The sequence below is a fragment of the Heptranchias perlo genome, chromosome 41, assembly GCF_035084215.1.
Source record: "Heptranchias perlo isolate sHepPer1 chromosome 41, sHepPer1.hap1, whole genome shotgun sequence".
NCBI classification, from domain to species: domain Eukaryota; kingdom Metazoa; phylum Chordata; class Chondrichthyes; order Hexanchiformes; family Hexanchidae; genus Heptranchias; species Heptranchias perlo.
In genome coordinates this window covers 5,984,282-6,005,649 of record NC_090365.1, presented here as the reverse complement: position 1 = coordinate 6,005,649, position 21,368 = coordinate 5,984,282, and the positions used below count along the sequence as shown (strand labels likewise).

The following is a 21,368-nucleotide window of genomic DNA, read 5'->3' as shown; positions in this document are numbered from 1 at the left end:
TAAAATTGTTGGACTATAACTTGGTGTTGTAAAATTGTTTACAATTGTCAACCCCAGTCCATCACCGGCATCTCCACATCATATCTCGTTGCTGTTTGTGGGACGTTCGCTGGTACAGATTGGCTGCTGAATTTGTTGACATTACGCGTTTCATTGTATAAAGCGGTTTGAGACTTTTTTCAACAACAGACTTGCACCCTGATAGTTGGAGCGCAGTTTCAGTTACGCGACCAGACATTTCGGCATATTGAAGGCCGGGTGAGAGCTGCCAACACTGCTCTTGAGGAGCGCACTGCTGGACGTTTACACAGAGGGAGTGACAGAGGTCTAGGAGTAAGTTACATGCTGACTCTGAGTTACATAGAATTATATAGAATGTACAGCACAGATACAAGCTATTCGGCTCAACTGCTCCATGCTGGTGTTTATGCTCCATACAGGCCTCCTCTCACCCCTCTTCTCACCCTATCAGCATATCCTTCTATTCCTTTCTCCCTCATGTACTTATCTAGCTTCACCTTAAATGCATCTATGCTATTCGCCTCAACCACTCCTTGTGATAGCGAGTTCCACATTCTAACCACTCTCTGGATAGAGAAGTTTCTCCTGTTGGATTCCCTGTTGGATTTATTGGCGACTGTCTTACATTTATGGCCCCTAGTTTTGGTGTCCCCACAAGTGGAAACATTTTCCCTACGTCTACCCAATCGAACCCCTTCATAATCTTAAAAGATCTCCATCAGGTTAGGCTGCGGTGAGGGTCCCGATGAGACATTATCAAAACAAGGAGAACATAAAATTCTGTCCACAAAAAATGATTTGCAGAAATAAATTAGCAATGAGGCCTGCTCAGCATTATTTTTATTTTTCCCACTTTTCTCCCCTCCCTGTTGAGGGTGTCTCTTTGTTGGGGGTACAGTTCCATGGGCTCTGATCGCCCAAAAAGACCATCGTTATTATGTGCGAGCCTAGACGGTGAATGTCAGCTGGCTGTTTGACAGCTGAGCAGGTTCCTGCCCCCACGCTGCTCACGCACTTCCGGTAGAAGGCACCGCGAAAGGCTGGTCATCCTCAATTTGCTTTGCTTTGTTTTCCGTCATTAACCGTGGAGGTGCTGGGGTCAATTGTTGCAGCTCTAGCACCGTCCTAACCAACTGATTGCCGGTTGATGCCGGGACTCGGCTGTTTGACGGATGAACTTGTTATCAGACCACTTTGCAAGTTTGGCAATGCCCAGATATTTTCTTCTCCTATTTGTTTGTAAGGAAATCTGCTGCGCTAAAAGTGTGCAGTCACTGGTAAATTTCTGTTCTTTTTTCAATCGCAGTCCTTAAACTGCCCCAAAGGGCTGTTGTGGATCAGTGAGCCCTGGATTTTGGAGTGACGGAGAGTTTACAGCCTTTTCCAAAGTATAGCAACAACAACTTGCATTTATCTAGCGCTTTTAACGTAATAAAACATCCCAAGGCGCTTCACAGAAGCGATTATCAAACGTTGTTTGACACCGCACCACATAAGGAGATATTAGGACAGGCGACCAAAAGCTTGGTCAAAGAGGTAGGTTTTAAGGAGAGTCTTAAAGGCAGAGGGGTTTCTGGAGGGAATTCCAGAGCTTTCGGGCCCAGGCAGCTGAAGGCACGACCGCCAATGGTGAAGCGAAAGAAATCAGGGATGCGCAAGAGGCCAGAATTGGAGGAACGCAAAGATCTCGTAGGGCTGTAGGAGGTTACAAGGATACATCACTCCCTCCGTACAGGCTGGGGGGTGGGATTTTAAAGCTTTCAGTATACAGTAGGTTTCTACTCGTAACTGGTAAAGACCATTGTCCTAACAGCAGTGGACAAAATTGAGTGAAAGCTAGGCTAAGATACTTTCATATAGGTAGTGTTTCAATATGTAAAAGCTTTACACCTAACTCCCGTGTGAGGGAAAGGTGTCATTAGGTTTGGATTCTAAAATGAAACGGTGCCGCCTTGATTTTTACAGAGGCTGAGCCCATCGGCTGAGATGGTGATGATTGACAGGATGTTTATCCAGGAAGAAAAAACCTCCCTTTCCACCGACAAACAACTGGCAAAAGAGAAACCGGGTAAGGCTTGTGGAGGTTACATTATTGCCGTTAGAAGTGTTCATAGGGCAGAGGTGGTCTTGCTCCTTTTAAAGGCTGGATCAAGGTTCTGATGAAGGAAATGTGGTCTGTCAGATACCTTACCAATCCGACCTGATGTATCGGCGAAGATCGCGGTTGCCCTGATTCCTGGCTGCATTGCCCTCTCTGGACCAGTGCATGCAGGAAGTTTGCTGCGATGTTGAGAATTGTGAGAGGTTCAGATGGCCCATGCCCCTCTGGGCAACTCCATGTAGTGTGGTCGACATCTGGTTATAAATCTGGACAAAAACAGCAAGTGTGCGCTTGGAAAGCAGAAAATACGTCTCTCTACTTTTAAATAAGGTTCTTTGCTTTCCACTGTGTCCCTTGCACTAGCGGAGGCATTATTACTTACCGCTCGCCTAGCGCGCAGAGTGTGAAATAGAATCATACAGCACAGAAGGAGTCCATTCAGCCCATCGTGCCTGTGCTGGCTCTTTGAAAGAGCTACCCAATTAATCTCACTCCCCTGTTCTTTTCCCCATAGCCCTGCAAATTTTTCCCTTTCAAGCGTTTATCCAATTCCCTTTTGAATCTGATTCCACCGCCCTTTCAGGCAGCGCATTCCCTATCATAACAACTCGCTGCGTAAAAACATTTCTCCTCATCTCACCCCTGGCTTTTTTTTGCCAGTTATTTTAAATCTTTTTTAAAAGTTATTCAGACATAATTAACAAGCTTAATAACAACACGAAGTTTACGAAAGGGATGATTCCACTCGAGCCCTGGAGTATGCAAAAGAAAAAATTAGTTTGTGAGGTCCAATTGCATTTCAAAGTTACCTGAACAAAATCTAAATTATTTCTGTTTCCCCTTGGGTCTCAGGGAGATGGAAATACTCAAGGGGTGTGTCAGCATCTGTAAAGAGAAACAACAGGTGAACAATTTCAGCATAAACCCTTCATCAGAACTGGGTCTGCACCCAAAACATTACCTGTCCTTTCTCTGTACGGGCACTGATTGACTTACTGTGCATCTCCAGCAGTGTCTGGTTTTTATTTGCATTCGCAGATTTTTTTTTCTTATTTGGACCAGGAAGGTTTGAGGTTCAGTCCCCAGTCTGTGCAGAGTTAGCCGAACTCTGGACAAGCTCCGTCTTGCCTCGGTGCTTCTGGAATTGGGGTAGGAGGAATCCATCAGGATCCTGCTCCAGTGGCACCTGGTGGATAATTGTGTGTGCGCGTGTGTGTGTGCGTGCGTGTGCGCGTGCGTGTGCGCGCGCACGCCATCGGGTGAGGACAGGATTGGGGCATGGCTGTTACACTCCCTTCATCTACCTCCCTGTCCCCTGGGGTTGCTGACGCCCACTGTCAAAACTCGTAGGCGAAGAATGGCAACTTGAGTGAGGCCTTGGAGATGCCCTGCACACGTGGAACTGTACCTGAGCGAGGGAGTCAGTCCTGCAGGGGGAGAAAATTGGCAAGAGAGTAAACACTTAAATGGAGAGGGGAGAAGAGATTTTCAGCCGACAATCTGATTTTGACATTCATTCTCGGGATGTGGGAGTCACTGGTAAGGCCCATTCCTAATTGCCCAAGTAGTTTTAATACTACTGCAGCTGGGCCACTTCAGAGGGCAGTTAAAAGTCAACCACATTGGTGTTGGACTGGAGTCACATATAAGCCCAGATCAGGTAAGGACGGCAGATTTCCTTCCCTAAAGGACAATAGTGAACCAGTTGGGTTTTTACAACAATCTGATAACTTCATGGTCACTTTTATTGATACCAACTTTTTATTTCCAGATTTTTTTGAACTGAATGGTAGGATTTGAACTTGCATTTTCTGGATTACTCGTCCAGTAACATAACCATTCTAGCTAAAATGTTGGCGGGTAATGCTGGCCTGACAGAATTGGGAGCGTTGACTGCAAGAACAGTCAAGTGTGAAACAATCCCATGAGGGTTTTCCTAGTGCCCTCTTGCCCACCCCAGCTGCCCCCGCTCAAAGAAGGGGTAACATCAGTTAGGGTTCCCACTCCTTATCGCTATCCAGAGACTCTTCCTGGAAAATGCAGGCATCGCACGAGGATAGGCTCACCGTTTGGCTATGTTTGACCAGCCTGCATAGGCTCGCACGTGAAGACTATTGACTTGGGTAAGGTACTGGAGTGTGGCCACTCCCTGTGGAACTGTATCCCACCAAGAGTCAGAGCCTTCAGAGAGGAGGGGAGAAAAATGGAGAGGAAAGGAAGTAAAAAATGTTTTCAAATTTAAATTCTTGTATATTTTTTCCCACCATAGATGAATATGTGGCATCTTCCTCCAGATCCCATGGTCTTGCTACCTCTTCTCCATCCCCCTCCAGTAACACTTCAACAGCTTCGCTGCAATCCCCTCGAATTCCCTCTATTCAAACCGCAACACAGATCCACCCGACGAAATTGGTGATCAAGCACACCGGCGGCTCCCCTTCTGTCTCCTGGGCAAAGTGTTCGGCATCGTTGGATGGGGATGATGACACTCTTCACACTCGAAGCCGGCCTCCTCCCATGAAGACGTATGAGGCACGGAGTAGGATTGGCTTGAAGCTGAAGATCAAACAGGAAGCGGGGCTCAGTAAAGTGGTTCACAATACGGCCCTTGACCCAGTCCACCAAGCTGTCACCACCAGCTCGGTGATCAAAAGCACCGAATGCCCGCTGGTAACCAGCGTTGGCCAGATGAACGGAACTCTTGATCACGCAACGCCATCTCCCACTGAGAACCAAGGGCTTCGAAGCTCCAACTATTGCAAGCTGCCACCGCGGAAGACTTACAGGGACAAAGAGCAGTCACTTTCAGGTGACCGAACTGCTATTAACCCATCACCGAGTGGGCCTGTTAGGGTGGAGGACAGCAGGAGGGAAATGTCATCCAAGTGTGAGGTAGCTTCCAAAAGTGTCATAGCCACGTGCAAGTCAGTGGAGAGTCCAAAGTTGAGGACTGTGAGAGGCAGACCCGAGGATGCCTCAAAGGTCTCGAGCTTCAGTAAGAAGGCTCGAACCCATACGAACCTTCTGCCTCCCAAATCGGAGGAGCCACCTGGAGGGAAAGTGGATGATGGGGCTGGTGGACACATGAAGGAGCTGTCGGATGTTGAAGATGAATTAATGCATGGCGTAATCAAAGCCGAGCCTCCCGACGGATCCTGGGAACTACCGCTTCCACCCGCCAAACGGAGCAAGTCGGAGTCGTTCGACATGGACAATGCAAGCTTCTCCAGCGACAGCCCTCAGGACGACACATTGAATGAGCATTTGCAGAGTGCTATCGACAGTATCCTGAACTTAAGGCAACCGCAGTCTGTATCAGTAGCTCAAAACCCAGTGTCGTCTCCATACAATTCCTCAGAAATGAACTCTTCCCCGTTTTCCCCCACTCCCCACTCAGACAGTTATCTTGCACCCAATCACAATGGAGGCCTTGGAGCTAGAACTTACACTAGATGACTCAGTTGGCTCGACTAGTAACTTTTGCCCAATGTTGGTACGGTGGCTGTGCTGTAGAACCACGACACAGCTCATTAAAAAGATGGTATCCCTTTATGTGAACCTACCTTGGTGGTATTTTGTAAACATTGCATCCAAAAACTATCTTGCTCAATACATTCTTGAGGCTTTTAACATTAGAGAAAGATGCAGTGATAAGCCTCCAGTGTAACCTGCGATGAGACTGTCGACTCTCATGTTGGGGTGTGTACCTTTTACAACAGGTTGGTTGGAAATGGCACAGGGTGGGGAAAGGGAAGATACAACTTGCCTTTTGGGCCCCGTGTTCTTGCGTTAGTTAAAGGCAACGGGTGAAATGACCTAAAGGTGTGGAACATGAGAGGTGACTAGTGATGAATTCAAATGGCTAACTAGATGATTGACCAATGTACCTTAACCAAAAAAAACCAAATCCACATACACATGGTTTTGAGTCTTCCTTGGAGTGGGCACAGTCCGTTCTGATTATGGGATCATTCAGCAGCATTAATGGAGACCAAAGTGCCAATACATGAGTCGAAATGGATTCTCATCCTTCCCGTTGGTCCTTCATTTTTCTCCCGTGTCCACCCTGGGAGATAAAATTGAGTTGCGACTCCGTGTTCTCCTATTGGCCCCAGTTGCCATGTTGGCCCTTCTCACCAGCTGAAAATAGTGGAAACGATACTTGAGCTCACCTATAAAATGGGCACCGACCGATGTGGTGTTGGCCGTGCTATGACCATCTCCGCATGTTGTTTGGTCCTTGACCCAGGATTCTTGGACTGAAGTGATTCAGAGTCCCCTTGGTACGGGCACTGAGCTGCAATCTCATTTATTTTTAACATCACCATTTTTTTTTAACCTTTTTTTAATGTACTTTTCCCTGCAACTCCAGCCTTGGTTAAATTATCAATTCTTGCTTAAATTCTCTTTTCCCCACCCCCTCCAAAAGAAGTGCAAGAGTTGGTCAGAAGGATGGTATGTTGGAGACCGTAGAGACCTTCAGTGCTGCTGTTGATGCTTAAGTGCAGTAGGGACTCAACACATTCTGTTCCCCACCTCTCAAACCCTCGGTTTTAAAACATTCTCTCATTAGCTGCACCGGGGTTACCAACTTTGGTTGGACGTATTCCCTGGAGGTTTCACCTCGTGAACTCGTTTTTCCCTCCCCCTGGCCATTGGTCGTCCGACACGTCCAACCTCCCAGTTTACTGCCTTCCCCCACCAACTGGAAAGCAAACAGATGCTTCATTACCCGATTGACTGTCAGTCAAACAGCCTTTTTCCCCTCCAATATTTTTATAACTAATAAATGAAAGTATTTAAAGAAAATTTTTTTTTAAAAACGCTTTTTTTCTTAATACCCTGATTATTTTTTTTTTTCACCTGGATTTTGCTCCCCGCAGCGTCCTGAATTTAATCTTCAATTCCTGGAGACTGCAGGACAATCCTGGAGGGTTGGCAACCCTATACTCCTCTTTTGGGAAAAATAAAATTAAACCAGTTTGGCCACAAAGCTCTTTTTTAAAAAAAAAACCCACATAGAGGTTTTCGGATGGAGTCACAGTGATGCTCGTCGCTCGAATCTGCCCGCTTGAGTTGAGGTGCAGTTGGCTGGAGCCGTAGACCAACCACAGACTGGCACACGGAGAAAGGGATATTAAATGCCAACCGTCTCGCACTTTTCATTTACACCCGCTGTATTGGCTAAGCACTTAACGGGGGGGGGGGGGGGTGGGGGTTGGGAATTCCACCAACTGAGGCCTTCCCTGACAGCCAGAAAGAGATTACTAGAGGCAGATGGTGGTGGTGGGGGCGGGAAAACAGGGGAAGGCTATATATATAAAAAAAAATTATATTCCGAATTCTGTTTGTTGCAGTTCATTGCAAAATAAGCTGAAATAGACAGCTCATGGGGTTGGTTAATATATTTTTGAACTGGAAATAGAAACCGGTCGGTTTGCATCGAGCGGTCTGATTGGGCAGCTTGGGTTTGGAAAGCCAATTCGGAGGAGCAACCAGTTGGTCCCACACTGGTCTGATTGCTGGTTTTTGCAATCCCTATGGTGTTGGGCTATGGTAAAATGGTACAGCTCAGATATAGGGGAGGAAATATGCTCGATGTTTCTTAAGTGAGATGGGAGGGGCATGTAGGGCAGAATAGGGGACGGTGTCATCCTAACAAGACTGCGGCATGAGTGGTTTAGGAGGGGATGTTGGTAACTATCTGTGACTAAACCGTTCTTGTAGGTTCTGGGTTATTATTTGCCTGTGTGTGCGAAGCTAAAGAAAATCTCTTTTATTTAACCACGGGGTTTAGAAGGACAGAGTTAGTAAAAGTTGTTTCCAGATACATCCCTCTGAGCAGGGAGGCTGACAAAGCCAAGTAATTGCAGTCTGCAGCCGATCTCTTCCTTAAAACTTCTTTTTTTCATACCACAGGATTCTGTAGTTCTTGGTATCAGGGAGTAATGAAGGAACAGCAGGACAGGAATAGATGGCATGTGTGTGCATGTGAAGCTTTAGCGCCCAGCAACAAGCTTGTAACCTGGCAGCTCATCTGCATTGTACAAGGTACTTTAGTGTGTAGAAAATTGCAATCTGTGAAACCAGGCTCCTGTGTCAGAGCGTGCAGGTTATCTTTACGTATTCTTATTCCTCTGATGTCATCAACCCATAATATAGGAGCCCTGGTGATGTCACCCCCCCCCCCCCTCCCCAATATGTTTGTTGTACTTGAAGTCTCAGCTTTTTTTTTACGACCTGGCAAATGGGGGGAGGGGGAGGAGGTGATTTTCTACCATAATTAAGAGAGAGCAGGGTGCTGATGGATCTCGGGGCAATCTCTGCAGACGGTACAGTTCTCAAACACATGGGGGGAGAGATCCTTACAATTCACTTCCTACAGGTCCATTATTTTCTACAAATTAATTTAACAGGAGTGTTGATCAGAGATTAACGAATTCCTGAAGCCAAGGGTCACTTTCGAAGGATGTTGTGCAGATTTATTGCAACTTTTTGATGTAAACCCTGAGACTACACGTATAAGGTGAAGGGGCTTCTCTATTGCAGAATTGTGTTTGTGTCTGTCTGCATGTCTGCCTTTCTGTGTCAGTCTCTGTCTGCCTTTCTCTGTCTCGGGGGGTTTTTCTCTCTCTCTCTCTCTCTCTCTCTCTCCCTCTCCCCTTTCCCCCCCCCCCCACTTCCCTTCGGCTCACCGTTTACAAATTCTAAACCACACTTGGAATTCTCTGCTTGTAAATGTACTCTGAGGATACAGCATGGAGACATGACTTGTTTTATAACCCACAAGTGGGCTGACCTGTTAAATGGCGATTAGCACCACAAGTAGGATCTTAATTGCACCCTCAGGTCTGCAGCTTGTTCAGTTTGTACCGTGTGTTTTAAAAAGAAATAATTGGAGCGAAGAATTTAGAAAGTTAATTATGTTCGAAAGAAGTTTGGTTTCAGAATGAACTATTAGTTAAGAGACTACCTCCCAAGGAGGGACAGTGGAGTCCAGTTAAGACTATTGCAGATGTATGTTTTGAATCTTTATGCTTTGAGTATTCTATTTAAAACAGGTTTTCAATGGGAGGGGGGGATGGTCCAATAATTATCAAGTGATGGGACCTCCCTGATGTGAAAAAATATTTAATGAAAGCGCCATTGTGACTCTTAATGGTTTTTTTTGCACTTGTGAGCGGGAATCACTTTATTCTACAGTTTGTGCCAATTTGGAACATATCTCAAATCTATGCCCTTTTTTTTAGAAAAAAGAACCCTCCAAATTATGTTCCATTTTCTACTTGAATGATTTAAAATTTTGTATTTTCTGTGGTGCAGTTTTTTTTTTAAGTGTTTAAAGATCCGAGACTTCATGCAGATGTGGTCCAGTGACAGTGAAAGCAGAACGTTTACATATTTATGAACATCATTGTGACAGTCTCAATTGTGGAAATTTAAACAATGATGATTTTTTTTTTGTTGCTCCAGTGCTTATTCTTTGTGTAAACCTAGACTAGCAAGTGCCGGTGGGCTATTTAACCGCAGAGTGCGTCGCATGCGAGCCCGGTCCTGTCCTGGTTCAGTGTCCAGATGTGCCTTTCCAGCAGGGGATACAGAACAGCGACTGAGACTTCGGACCCCTGGTCCGTGTGGCTCAGAGTCACTGAGGTTTCCTTTTAAAATAAGGCCTGTGCTTTTGTACCACAGAGTAAGTATTTTAATTAAAGGTGCAATTGGCTGTCCGGTCCCTCAACTTGGGGGGGCAGTCAGCCACGGCATCCGACTGTTAAATGATTTAAAGCTTTTGCTTGCATTCCCCCTACCTGAGGTCCACACCATGTAGCGGTCACTCTGTCTGTGAAGAGGCTCCTGGTGACCGATCCTAAACATGCCTTTCCTGAGCTTGAACCTGTTGTCCTAACTGTCGCAGTTTAGTTTGAAGTATTGTTGCTAATTTATCTTATTTCGTTAACTGTCTTGCATACCTCCGGTGAGGACCCCTTCCTTTCGAGGCTGACCAGCGTTTTCACGGGGGGGAGGGAGCCCCAGTTGATGCTCCCGGCGGTCATCAGCGCTCAACGCCAGCGGGAACTTTGGGAGTGGTCAGATACTGAAAACTAAGTTTCGGAAGAACTGTCTGTCTCAGGATCGAGGCAGGAGGAGCCTTCCTTTCTCCCCAGCCCCCTCCCGTGTTGGTGCTGAGTTGAATGATGCTGAGCCGGTCAAAAGTAGCCTCGATCATGGGAGCTATGCCTTTGTGTGCTGTTGCCATGGTGAATGTCTTTCAGGCGAAAGTTGGGGCCCAGGAAATTTGGAGAAATAGTTGCCTGTAGGGCAATTAATGTTAATTTAGAGCACTTGTTTTTATTGGGTGGGAGGGAATTTTCTTCAAACGACCACTTTGCACTTCAAAGCATCCAACTCCTTTTGCGTACAGACTAACTCTGAGCCGGCAGATTCTGCGTGCTGTGTGTGTGTGTGTGTGTGTGTGTCTCTCTCTCTCTCTGCCCCCCGGGTATTTAAAGGGATACTGTCTCTTTTTTTTCTCAAAGCAGCTGGTTTAACTCCACCTTGAAACAATGCAGAACAAAAAAACAAACAGAATCACACAAACTCCCGCCCCCGTCAAGAGCAAACATCTCTCCTTTCAAATTGTCTCTCGTACCCCAACATTCCTGAGAGGATCTTTGTGTCTCAGAAAGCAGTGCACTGAACTGTCTCAAAACGTTTTTCTTGGGCGGGGGGGTGGGACGGGGGGAGGGAGGAGGGGGGGGAAGGGATGTGATGCCACCACTTTCTGCCTATGCTTCACCTACAGACCAAGATGATTGTATATATAATATTGAAGATAGGTCTCATCAATTTGTTATACTGTTTAAAGAAAAAAAAAATGTTTTTTGGAGAGGTTATTTTCAGCAGAATGTTCCGGGGGCCTTAACCTGAGCATCGTAGAAACTTTCAATGTTCTGTCAACAATGAAGGAGGGTGATTCAAAGTACAGTGACTTTTGATCTCCCCCTCCGCTGTATAGGCTAAATCTCCTACTCTAAAACCAGTGAACATTTTTGTACACATTTATATTAAGCTATTTATTAAACAAAATGTTTTGTAATAAACAATGAAATCTTAAAAGAAGCACAAAAACCTGGCTCCTTTCTTACACAGCAGATGTTTCCTCTTCCAGCTTTTGCTTTATGAAGTTTGCAAATTAATTTTAATTTGGAGCAAGTGGTAAAGGAAATGACTATCTCCAGACAGTGTGTCTGCATCACTGCGTGTATATAACACTAGGGTCTCTGCGTATATAACACCGGGGTCTCCGCACCTATAGGGTCACAGCGTATTTAACCCCATTGTCGCCTCTAGACTCGATTAATCCGTGCTTTCCCGGCTGGCCTCCCGCCTTGCATCCTCCAAAGCTCTGCTGCCCGCATCCTGACTCGCACCAAGTCCCGTTCACCCCCCTCCCCTGTGCTCGCTGACCGACATTGGCTCCCGGTCCGTCAACGCCTCAGTTTTAAAATTCTCATATTTGTTTTCAGATCCGTCCACGGCCTCGCCCCCTCCCTATCTCCGTAACCTCCTCCAGCCCTACAGCCCTCCGAGATCTCTGCACCCTTCCAATTCTGGCCTCCTGCGCTCCACCGTTGGCAGCCGTGCCTTCAGCTGCCTCGGCCCTAAGCTCTGGAATTCCCTCCCTAAACCTCTCCGCCTCTCTCTTCTCCTTTTAAGACGTTCCTTAAAACCTACCTCTTTTTGACCAAGCTTTTGGTCACCTGTCCTAATATCTCCTTACATGGCTCGGTGTCACATTTTGTTAACGCTCCTGTGAAGCGCATTGGGCCGTTTTGCTACGTTAAAGGCACTATATAAATGCAAGTTGTTGTTGTCACCACCTATTTTTCAACTTTTGTTCCATGCTTAGCCCCAGTGATCCACAGCTGTTTTTACAAAAAAATTGAAGCTGTTTAGCAAACATCAACGATAGAGATGAGGTAGAGAGATATTCCGAGGCCTAATGGTCTCGGGGCCCAGTGTTTCATTTCAAAATCCTTTACTTTGCCTTTAAATTCCTGGTCCCCGCCCTTCTCTCGCCCTTTTTCCTCCTCCTGCTGTCCCTCCCCTCACCCTCAGCTCATCCCACTCATGGTTTGTTGTGTGTTTTGCCCTCTGCCGCTTCCCTGTTGGTGGCAGAACTCCCTCCCTAAAACCCTCTGTCTCGCTGCATCTCTTTCCCCACCTGCAGTCACCTCCTCAATCTTCCTGCCCCCCCCACCCCACTCGGGTCTGATGCCCAACTGTGAGGCGCTTGGGACATTTTGCTACCTTTAAAGGTGCTTTAACCAAGCTGTTTAGCAGATTATAATTTTCTTGCAGGAGCTTCGCAAATACTTGCACCTGGGGCAACATTGCCCTCTGCTGGAACAAACACTGCTGCAGGAGCACAAAATAAACCTTACATTTGACTAAAACTAGATGCAATATGGAAACGGCCCTTAGTCAGCAAGGAAAAAAATCTTGATTTGAGTGACCAGGGACCTCGTGGAATTACGTTGGCATCAGCCGTGGCTCGGTGGGTAGCACTCTCGCCTGAGCCAGAAGACTCTGGGTTCAAGCCCCACTCCAGAGACTTGAGCACAGAAGCCAGGCTGACACTCCCAGTGCAGTACTGAGGGAGTGCTGCGCTGTCAGAAGTGCCGTCTTTCGGATGAGATGATAAACCGAGGCCCCGTCTGTAAAAGGTCCCGTGGCCCCCCTTCAAAGAAGAGCAGGGGAGTCCGTTACCCCCCCCAACCCCGGGTGTCCTAGGTCAATATTTATCCTTCAACCAACATCACTAAAACAAATTATCTCATTGCTGTTTGTGGGATCTTGCTGTGCGCAAATTGGCTGCCGCGTTTCCTACATTACAACAGTGACTACACTTGGAAACGTAATTCATTGGCTGTAAAGTGCTTCGGGATGTCCTGAGGTTGTGAAAGATGCTATAGAAATGCAAGTCTTTCTTTTATTAATGTGCAGTGGCATCGCATTGATGTACATAACAATTTACCCATGCGTGGAGCTAATTGTTAGGTCATCTGTCATCACCCCACAGCATCGTCCATACGTTCCAAACACCATGAGAAAGGTTGTATGGGATTCCTGAGGCAGTCACTGTATGTAATCAGCTCTGCAGTGGAAGCTGAATGGACGAAGTTCGAGGATTCTGGTGGGAAAACCACAGGCCACACCAGGAGGGTGAAAGGGATGTAGGAATTTGCACTATCCATCTCAGGCAGATGGACGACACCAAGCTACAAAACTACACAAACAACAAAAAACGGATTGCAGACCAAACTGAGGGAAGTGCCGAGAAAAGAAAGCAAAGGAGGAGGTGCAGGTGATATGATTCAGTCGCTCACAGTGCTGGTCCCTCAGGGTTGTAGATGGTGAGTCGAGCATTGAGAAGCATAAACTACTGGAACGAGCATTTCAGTGAGATCCTGAAGAGATGTTCAGCAGTGAATTCCCCCATAGCCATAATTCCAGAGCAACCAATTCAAAGCTGAGCCTACCAATTGCCCGATTGAAATGCATAAGGTCATTAACCAGGCTAAGACTGTCTCTGATGGAATTCTAGCTGATGTATGGAAGCACACTGGCCCAGAAATCACAACGCAACTTTTCAGAAAGTTCAGCTGGTCAGGGATGTAGAGGTGGTTCCGATGGAGTTGAAGGCCGTGTAACTAAGGGTGGCCATTCTGACCATGGCATCTCACTGAGACGACCCTCACCAGGACCCTGCTGAATCACCTGAACGAGACCGCCACAGGCTATGTTCTTCCTGTGGATTTTGATTCAAGTGAAGCATTGTAGGCGCGATCTTCGTTGGAACGCACATTCGGGAGAAACGTGAAGAACAAAACAGGAACCTGTTTATCACCTTCATTGACCTGGCACTGGGTTTTGCGGGAAGACAAAGCCCGATTTTAAGTTTGATCGATCTCTGCACTTCTCCAATTCTGGCCTCTTGCGCATCCCCAATTTCCTTTGCTCCACTGTTGGCGGCCGTGCCTTCAGCTGCTTTGGCCCTAAACTCTGGAATTTCCGCCCTGAACCTCTCCACCTCTCCTCCTTTTAAGATGCTCCTTAAAAACTATCTATAACCAAGCCTTTCATCTAATGAGACCAATATCTCCTTTGGCTAGGTGACAGTTTTTGTCTGTGAAGCGCCTCGAGACATTTTCCTACGTTAAAGGCGCTATATAAATGCAATTTGTTGTTGCCCTTAGAAGCTCGCCAATATGATCCAACAAACGCATGATGGGTGGTCAGAAAGCAATGGCTGGTGCTTTTCCCAAGTCAAACAGGCTGTGTCCTCACACCTGCCCTATTTGGCCTGTTCTTCTCTGTCATAAGAACATAAGAAATAGGAGCAGGAGTAGGCCATACGGCCACTCGAGCCTGCTCCGCCATTCAATAAGATCATGGCTGATCTTCAAACTCAATTCCACTTTCCTGCCCAATCCCCCTATCCCTTGATTCCCTAGAGTCCAAAAGTCTGTCTATCACAGCCTTGAATATATTAAGTGACTCAGCATCCACAGCCCTCTGGGGTAGAGAATTCCAAAGATTCACAACTCTATGCGTGAAGAAATTCCTCCTCATCTCAGTCTTAAATGGCAAATCCCTTATCCTGTGATTATACCCACTAATTCTAGACTCTCCAGCCATGGGAAACAATCTCTCAGCATCTACCCTGTCAAGCCCCCACATAATCTTATATATTTCAGTGAGCTCACCTCTCGTTCTTCTAAATTCCAGAGAGTATAGGCCCATTCTGCTCAATTAATGATGAAAGAGACCACGTGAGACCTGTGGGATGGAGTGATCTTTCTCCCCAATTCTGAACAAACGGTAAACTGTTCAGTCTTTAGAGACTGTAAGCAGAGGCCAAAATTAAGGAAGCCATTTTTTCCTGAGGTCCTGTTTCCTGTCAGCTGGACCTTCAGAACATCATCATTGTGTCTGCAGCATAAACACCAACTCTGACTGTGAGGATACTGGAAGCCCATCCACACACCTTCACTCAGAGCTGGCTCGAGCCAATTGTCAAATTGGTGTTTATCCTCCGCATGAGAAGTATCCTAATCCCATCTGCCTGCCCTATGCCCATCTCCCTTTATTCCTCTTTCCTTTGAACAAAACAATATAAATTATCGGTTCTCAAAATTTTTTGTGTTGGACCCCCCATCAAAAAACAGCCTTTCACGTCCCTCTAGCTGAAGATACTAATAGGTCTGCAGAAAGTGTCTCTTTCTCTCTCCTTCTGTCCTCTTCATTACTTTCCTCCACTTGTTTTTCTTTGCTACTGTTTCTTACTCTCTCCATTTTGCCTCTTTCCCCCTCCCTTTTCTCTCTCTCTCTCTCTCTATCTATCTATCCCTGTCTCTCCCTACTCCACTTCTGTTTCTTGCTCTCTCCCTTGTCTGTCTGTCTCTCCTGCAATGATTATGCTGCCTGGCTCTCACTCTTTCATACTATCACAAACCCGGCAGTATTTCACATCTGCTTCTCCTCGAAGGAGAGCTACAAATTCCTTTATTTACACTGTTTCTCCGAGTACAGTTGTTGAACAGCCTTTGCTAAGGTTCTAACACTGAGTTTTTCCAAATGATTTGAAAATGAGCTGGCGAATCAACTTAGGCTTTTTGCCCTACAAGTTTCACATCAAAACTTTTTTTCAATTTATATTTTTACTTCAGAGAGGCAGGTGATTTACAGCATCTGTGCTTTCATTAGTTTATACCTAGAATTCCAAAACGATTACCGTTAAAATAAAGATTTAATTATGCAGTTGTGCTATTTCGCGATACGAAACCCCCTCTCCACTGCCCCAGGGCTGCCAAACCCACAGATCTCCTCCTTTCCCCAATGGTGTAAAACTCCGCCCCCCCCGACCAAATGCTACGACCAGCTCCACTCTCCTCCTTGTTTATCCCCCAATGCCAATATATCCTCCAACTCACCATCAGCCTTGAGATGAGAAATGGGTATATATCTGAAAGAGAATGCAAGGCAGACATTTAATGTGGGTTTCTTCTGACCGCAAGCCAGAAATTTACAAGTATCTGACAAGCAGTCTACATCAATTACCCTCTGATTGACCTTAGGATTAAGGACAATTAAATTTTGTGGTGTTAATGGGACAAATTAAATACAGCTGTAATTGACAGGAGACCAGCACACTTGTGAGCTACGTATTAATGTGGCTCCTGCTGATACAAAACAGCAAATCCTCTCGATTTACCATTAACAACACCACAGAGCATCTGAGGACCTGCGAGTTCTTTTTAAAGAGGATAGAGCAGGAATCCTGTGTTTGATTAAAGATTGCAGCGTGAGATGGACGAGTCGAAATTCAATTGTAAATTTTTGTTTCTGTTTCCTTGTGATGAGTTTGATGAGGTGCAAACCTGTTGGAGAAAAGAAAATCAAAATATTTGAGAGAAATTACACAAACAGGCCATTTGGCCCATCCAGTCCTTGTTGGTGTTTATCCTCCGCACGAGAAGTATCCTAATCCCATCTGCCTGCCCTATGCCCATCTCCCTTTCTTCCTCTTTCCTTCAGCCACCTTACTATCCTGTTCTTAAAAGTAGTCATTGTCTCTGCTTCAATCGTTTTAATCGCCCCACCGTTGGCGGCCATGCCTTCAGCCATCTAGGCCCTAAGCTCTGGAATTCCCTCTCTAAACCTCTACCTCTCTCTCCTTTTAAGATGCTTCTTAAAACCGTACCTCTTTGACCAAGCTTTTGGTCATCTATCCTAATATCTCCTTATGCGGTTCGGTGTGAAATTTTGTTCGATAATTGCTCCTGTGAAGCGCCTTGGGACATGTTAAAGGCGCTATATAAATGCAAATTGTTCTTGATGTAGACTCCTCAATCACCGGAAACAGTCTGTTTCTATCTGTTCTGTACCAGCCCTTCATAATTTTAAACACCAATCAAATCAAGGTTATGCCGAGGGTCAAGAGCCTCAGCCAATTTGGGATCCTGCGTTTCGGATCAGATGTTAAACCAGTTCCTCAGCTGCCTGTTCCAGGGACCCTAATAGACTTTAAAAATCACATGGCGCAATTTGAGGAAGAGAGGAGAATTCTCCTGGAGCCTTGACCAACATTCATCACTCAATGTCTAACCACCTCCCCTTGACATTCAACGGCATTACCATCGCCGAATCCCCCACCATCAACATCCTAGGAGTTACCATTGACCAGAAACTTAACTGGACCAGCCACATAAACACTGTGGCTACAAGAGCAGGTCAGAGGCTGGGTATTCTGCAGCGAGTGACTCACCTCCTGACTCCCCAAAGCCTTTCCACCATCTACAAGGCACAAGTCTGCAGTGTGATGGAATACTCCACTTGCCTGGATGAGTGCAACTCCAACAACACTCAAGAAGCTCGACACCATCCAGGACAAAGCAGCCCGCTTGATTGGCACCCCATCCACCACCCTAAACATTCACTCCCTTCACCACCGGCGCACCGTGGCTGCAGTGTGTACCATCCACAGGATGCACTGCAGCAACTCGCCAAGGCTTCTTCGACAGCACCTCCCAAACCCGCGACCTCTACCACCTAGAAGGACAAGGGCAGCAGGCACATGGGAACAACACCACCTGCACGTTCCCCTCCAAGTCACACATCATCCCGACTTGGAAATATATCGCCGTTCCTTCATCATCGCTGGGTCAAAATCCTGGAACTCCCTTCCTAACAGCACTGTGGGAGAACCTTCACCACACGGACTGCAGCGGTTCAAGAAGGCGGCTCACCACCACCTTCTCGAGGGCAATTAGGGATGGGCAATAAATAATTTATTGCATATGAAGTGCTTTAGGATGTTTCTGAGATGTGACGAGGTCCTATATAAATGCACATCTTTTATGAGGCTCTCAAAACCTTAAACTGTTGATGCTCAAAAAAAACAAAGAAAATACGGCATATCAAATGAGTAGAAGCACGGAATTCATGTGCTGTGGAAGGGAACTCGTGCAGTTGAGAGAGGTATGATAGTTCAGAATTTTTTTCAACACCTTTTTCTTGTGTGAGCAGCTTAATGATTTTCCTAAACAGATGCCTTTCTTGCAAGCTGTAATCTGCCTTTCACATACGGAAATGATGGGCAAGTAAAGACCAGCTGACCCATCGAGCCTGCCCCACACTCGTGATGCCTGGAGACCTCCCCTCTCCCCTCTCCCCCTCCTCCCCCCCCCCCCCCCCCCTCAGCCATTTAATCTGGGACAGGCAAAAAAAACCACGGCCAATAAGAGGGAGAAAAAACTCTGGAAAATTCCTCTCTGACCCTCTCAAGCGATGGAAACCAGTCCAGGAGATTACATGGACCGATTATCTTTTAATCCACTTGCTTTCTATATGATGCGATCTCTGCCCCATTCAGGAACCCGTCCAGCTCCCTCTTGAAGGCAGAGAGTCGGCACCCACCACACCAGCCGGCAACACATTCCAGAGGCTCACTACTCTCCGGGAACAGAGGAACTGCCCAACATCCAGTCTATTCCTAAACCCGTGTCCCCTAGTCCTCCCTAATCTGTCAATGGGCACACGATCCAGCCCTTTCGTTATTTTACGCCCTGGATTAGTGAGCCCAGCTCTCACAATTAACCCGGGTTAAGTTAGTGGAGAACGCACAGGATGCCCGCAACATGGCCCGTCAATTCGGAAGGTACAGAGTATGGACACCACTTAACCACCATGTACAGGCTAAAAACTACTGTCCAGATTTATTTATAAATAAAATGATTCACCGGAGCAAAAGTAGGGAATGCAGAATCAGTAACTTATACTATGACTGTTTAAAAGAGCTCAGTGAGCTCTACTCACCTTAATTACAAGAATGACAATGAACAGAAACTGATGAGTGCTGATAGATTGTCAGGTTATAGAGATATTACCTCCTTTAAAGTTCAAGCAATTTCTTTAAAGAATTCAGGTAAGTCTTAACCCCTTAGTAAACAGTGGGATATTGGTTTGTAACAGTTGTATTTTGTTATCTGCTCACCACCACCTTCTCAAGGGCAATTAGGGATGGGCAATAAATGCCGGCCTCGCCAGTGACGCCACATCCCATGAACGAATAAAAAAAAACAGACAGTATTAACTAATGACAACAATCAGAAATTACATTTTTATCCACCCCATCACACCAGGGGTGATCCAAATAATGTCCCATTAGATTAAATAGAGTTCTCCGGCCTAGAGTCAGGTGAAATATATCTGAGTAGACATTACACTTTCCAATAAAATGCTTGGAATCCATTTTAGAATTCGGTTACCATCACAATTAAAAGAGATATATGTACAAAATGAAATTCCATTGTTTGCCACCAGGCTTTGTGAAGAATCCCACTGCCCCGCTCTCTCCCCATAGCCCTGTATCAATCCCAAACTAATCCTACTGCCCCCCTCTCCCATAGTCCTGTATCAATCCCAAACTAATCCCACTGCCCTGCTCTCAGCCCAAAGCCCTGTATCAATCCCAAACTAATCCCGCTGCCCCCTCTCCCAAAAGCCCTGTATCAATCCCAAACTAATCCCACTTCCCTGCTCTCTCCCCAAAGCCCTATATCAATCCCAAACTAATCCCACTGCCCTGCTCTCAGCCCAAAGCCCTATATCAATCCCAAACTAATCCTACTGCCCCGCTCTCTCCCCAAAGCCCTATATCAATCCCAAACTAATCCCACTGCCCTGCTCTCAGCCCAAAGCCCTGTATCAATCCCAAACTAATCCCGCTGCCCCCTCTCCCAAAAGCCCTGTATCAATCCCAAACTAATCCCACTTCCCTGCTCTCTCCCCAAAGCCCTATATCAATCCCAAACTAATCCCACTGCCCTGCTCTCAGCCCAAAGCCCTGTATCAATCCCAAACTAATCCCGCTGCCCCCTCTCCCAAAAGCCCTGTATCAATCCCAAACTAATCCCACTTCCCTGCTCTCTCCCCAAAGCCCTATATCAATCCCAAACTAATCCCACTGCCTCGCTCTCTTCCCCAAAGCCCTGCATCAATCCCAAACCAATCCCACTGCCCCCTCTCCAAAGCCCTGTATCAATCCCAAACCAATCCCACTGGCCCCTCTCCAAGCCCTGTATCAATCCCAAACTAATCCCGCTGCCCCCTCTCTCCCCATAGCCCTGTATCAATCCCAGACTAATCCCGCTGCCCCCTCTCTCCCCATAGCCCTGTATCAATCCCAGACTAATCCCACTGCCTCGCTCTCTCCCCATAGCCCTATATCTTTCTCTGCTCCAATATTTATCTGTGCTTCCCTTAAAAGATGCAATGTCTCCTGTCTCAAACACTCCCTGTGGCAAAGCATTCCAGGCTCTTAACAACTCTATGCACAAAGACATTTCTCCTAACCTCTCTCCTCACTCGCATAGAGACAATTTTAAATTAATGAACTTTTAAATTAATCAACAGAGGAAGCAGTCTTTCTCCAGTCACCCTATCAAATTAAATTTAAATTTAAATTTTCTCTTAGCTTTCCCCACCCCAGTGAAAATAATTTCACCTGGAAAGTAAGCTCCTGTGATACTTGATAATGTTAGGGTGTGGTGTTTGATTTTATGTTTGCTGGAGTTTTTACATGTAAATTTAAAAATGTTGGAAAAAATATAAAATTACAGCCTTCAGTAAAATTAGAGTGGTGGAAGCAGATTTAATAATAACTTTCAAAGGGGAATTGGATAAATACTTGAACGGGGAAATTTTGCAGGGCTATGGGGAAAAAAGAGCAGAGGGAGTGGGACCAATTGGATAGCTCTTTCAAAGAGCCGGCACAGGCGCGACGGGCCGAATGGCCTCCTGCGCTGTATGGTTCTATATGTAGCCTGGTAAAGAGGGTCAAAGATGAAGCAAAAGACAGAGAATGCCGGAAAAGCTCAGCAAGCGAGGCAGCATCTGTGGAGAAAGAAACAAGAGTTAACGTTTCAGGTCGAAGACCTTTGGTGGGAGTCAAAAGTTTTCAAACAAGTACAGAGCCAGGGTACTTGGCCCAGATACTGCTGAGCTTTTCCAACATTTTCTGTTTTTATTTCAGACTTCCAGCATCGACAGTATTTTGCTTTTCATAAAGATGAAGCAGTGTTCGGCGCTAGATGGCGCCAGGCAGGTTATTTGAATAAATTTATTGAAGTTCAGATATTTTATGTGCGAATGGGAGGGGGATTTATTATAATAATTAGGG

The 21,368-nt window shown here is 46.1% G+C and overlaps 1 protein-coding gene across 3 annotated transcripts in view; it reads left to right on the top strand.

Annotated features, from left to right (window-relative positions):
• The window catches only part of LOC137305993 (BRD4-interacting chromatin-remodeling complex-associated protein-like), a 75,704-nt gene extending 69,667 nt beyond the window's left edge, over nucleotides 1-6,037 (top strand). For all 3 annotated transcript variants that reach the window (XM_067974993.1, XM_067974992.1, XM_067974991.1), the window contains 2 exons: nucleotides 1,987-2,089; nucleotides 4,392-6,037. In XM_067974993.1, coding sequence (XP_067831094.1) covers nucleotides 1,987-2,089; nucleotides 4,392-5,578 — 1,290 coding nt within the window. In that variant the 3' untranslated portion in view covers nucleotides 5,579-6,037. The remainder of the gene's footprint in view (nucleotides 1-1,986; nucleotides 2,090-4,391) is intronic.
• Nucleotides 6,038-21,368: the final 15,331 nt, after the last annotated feature.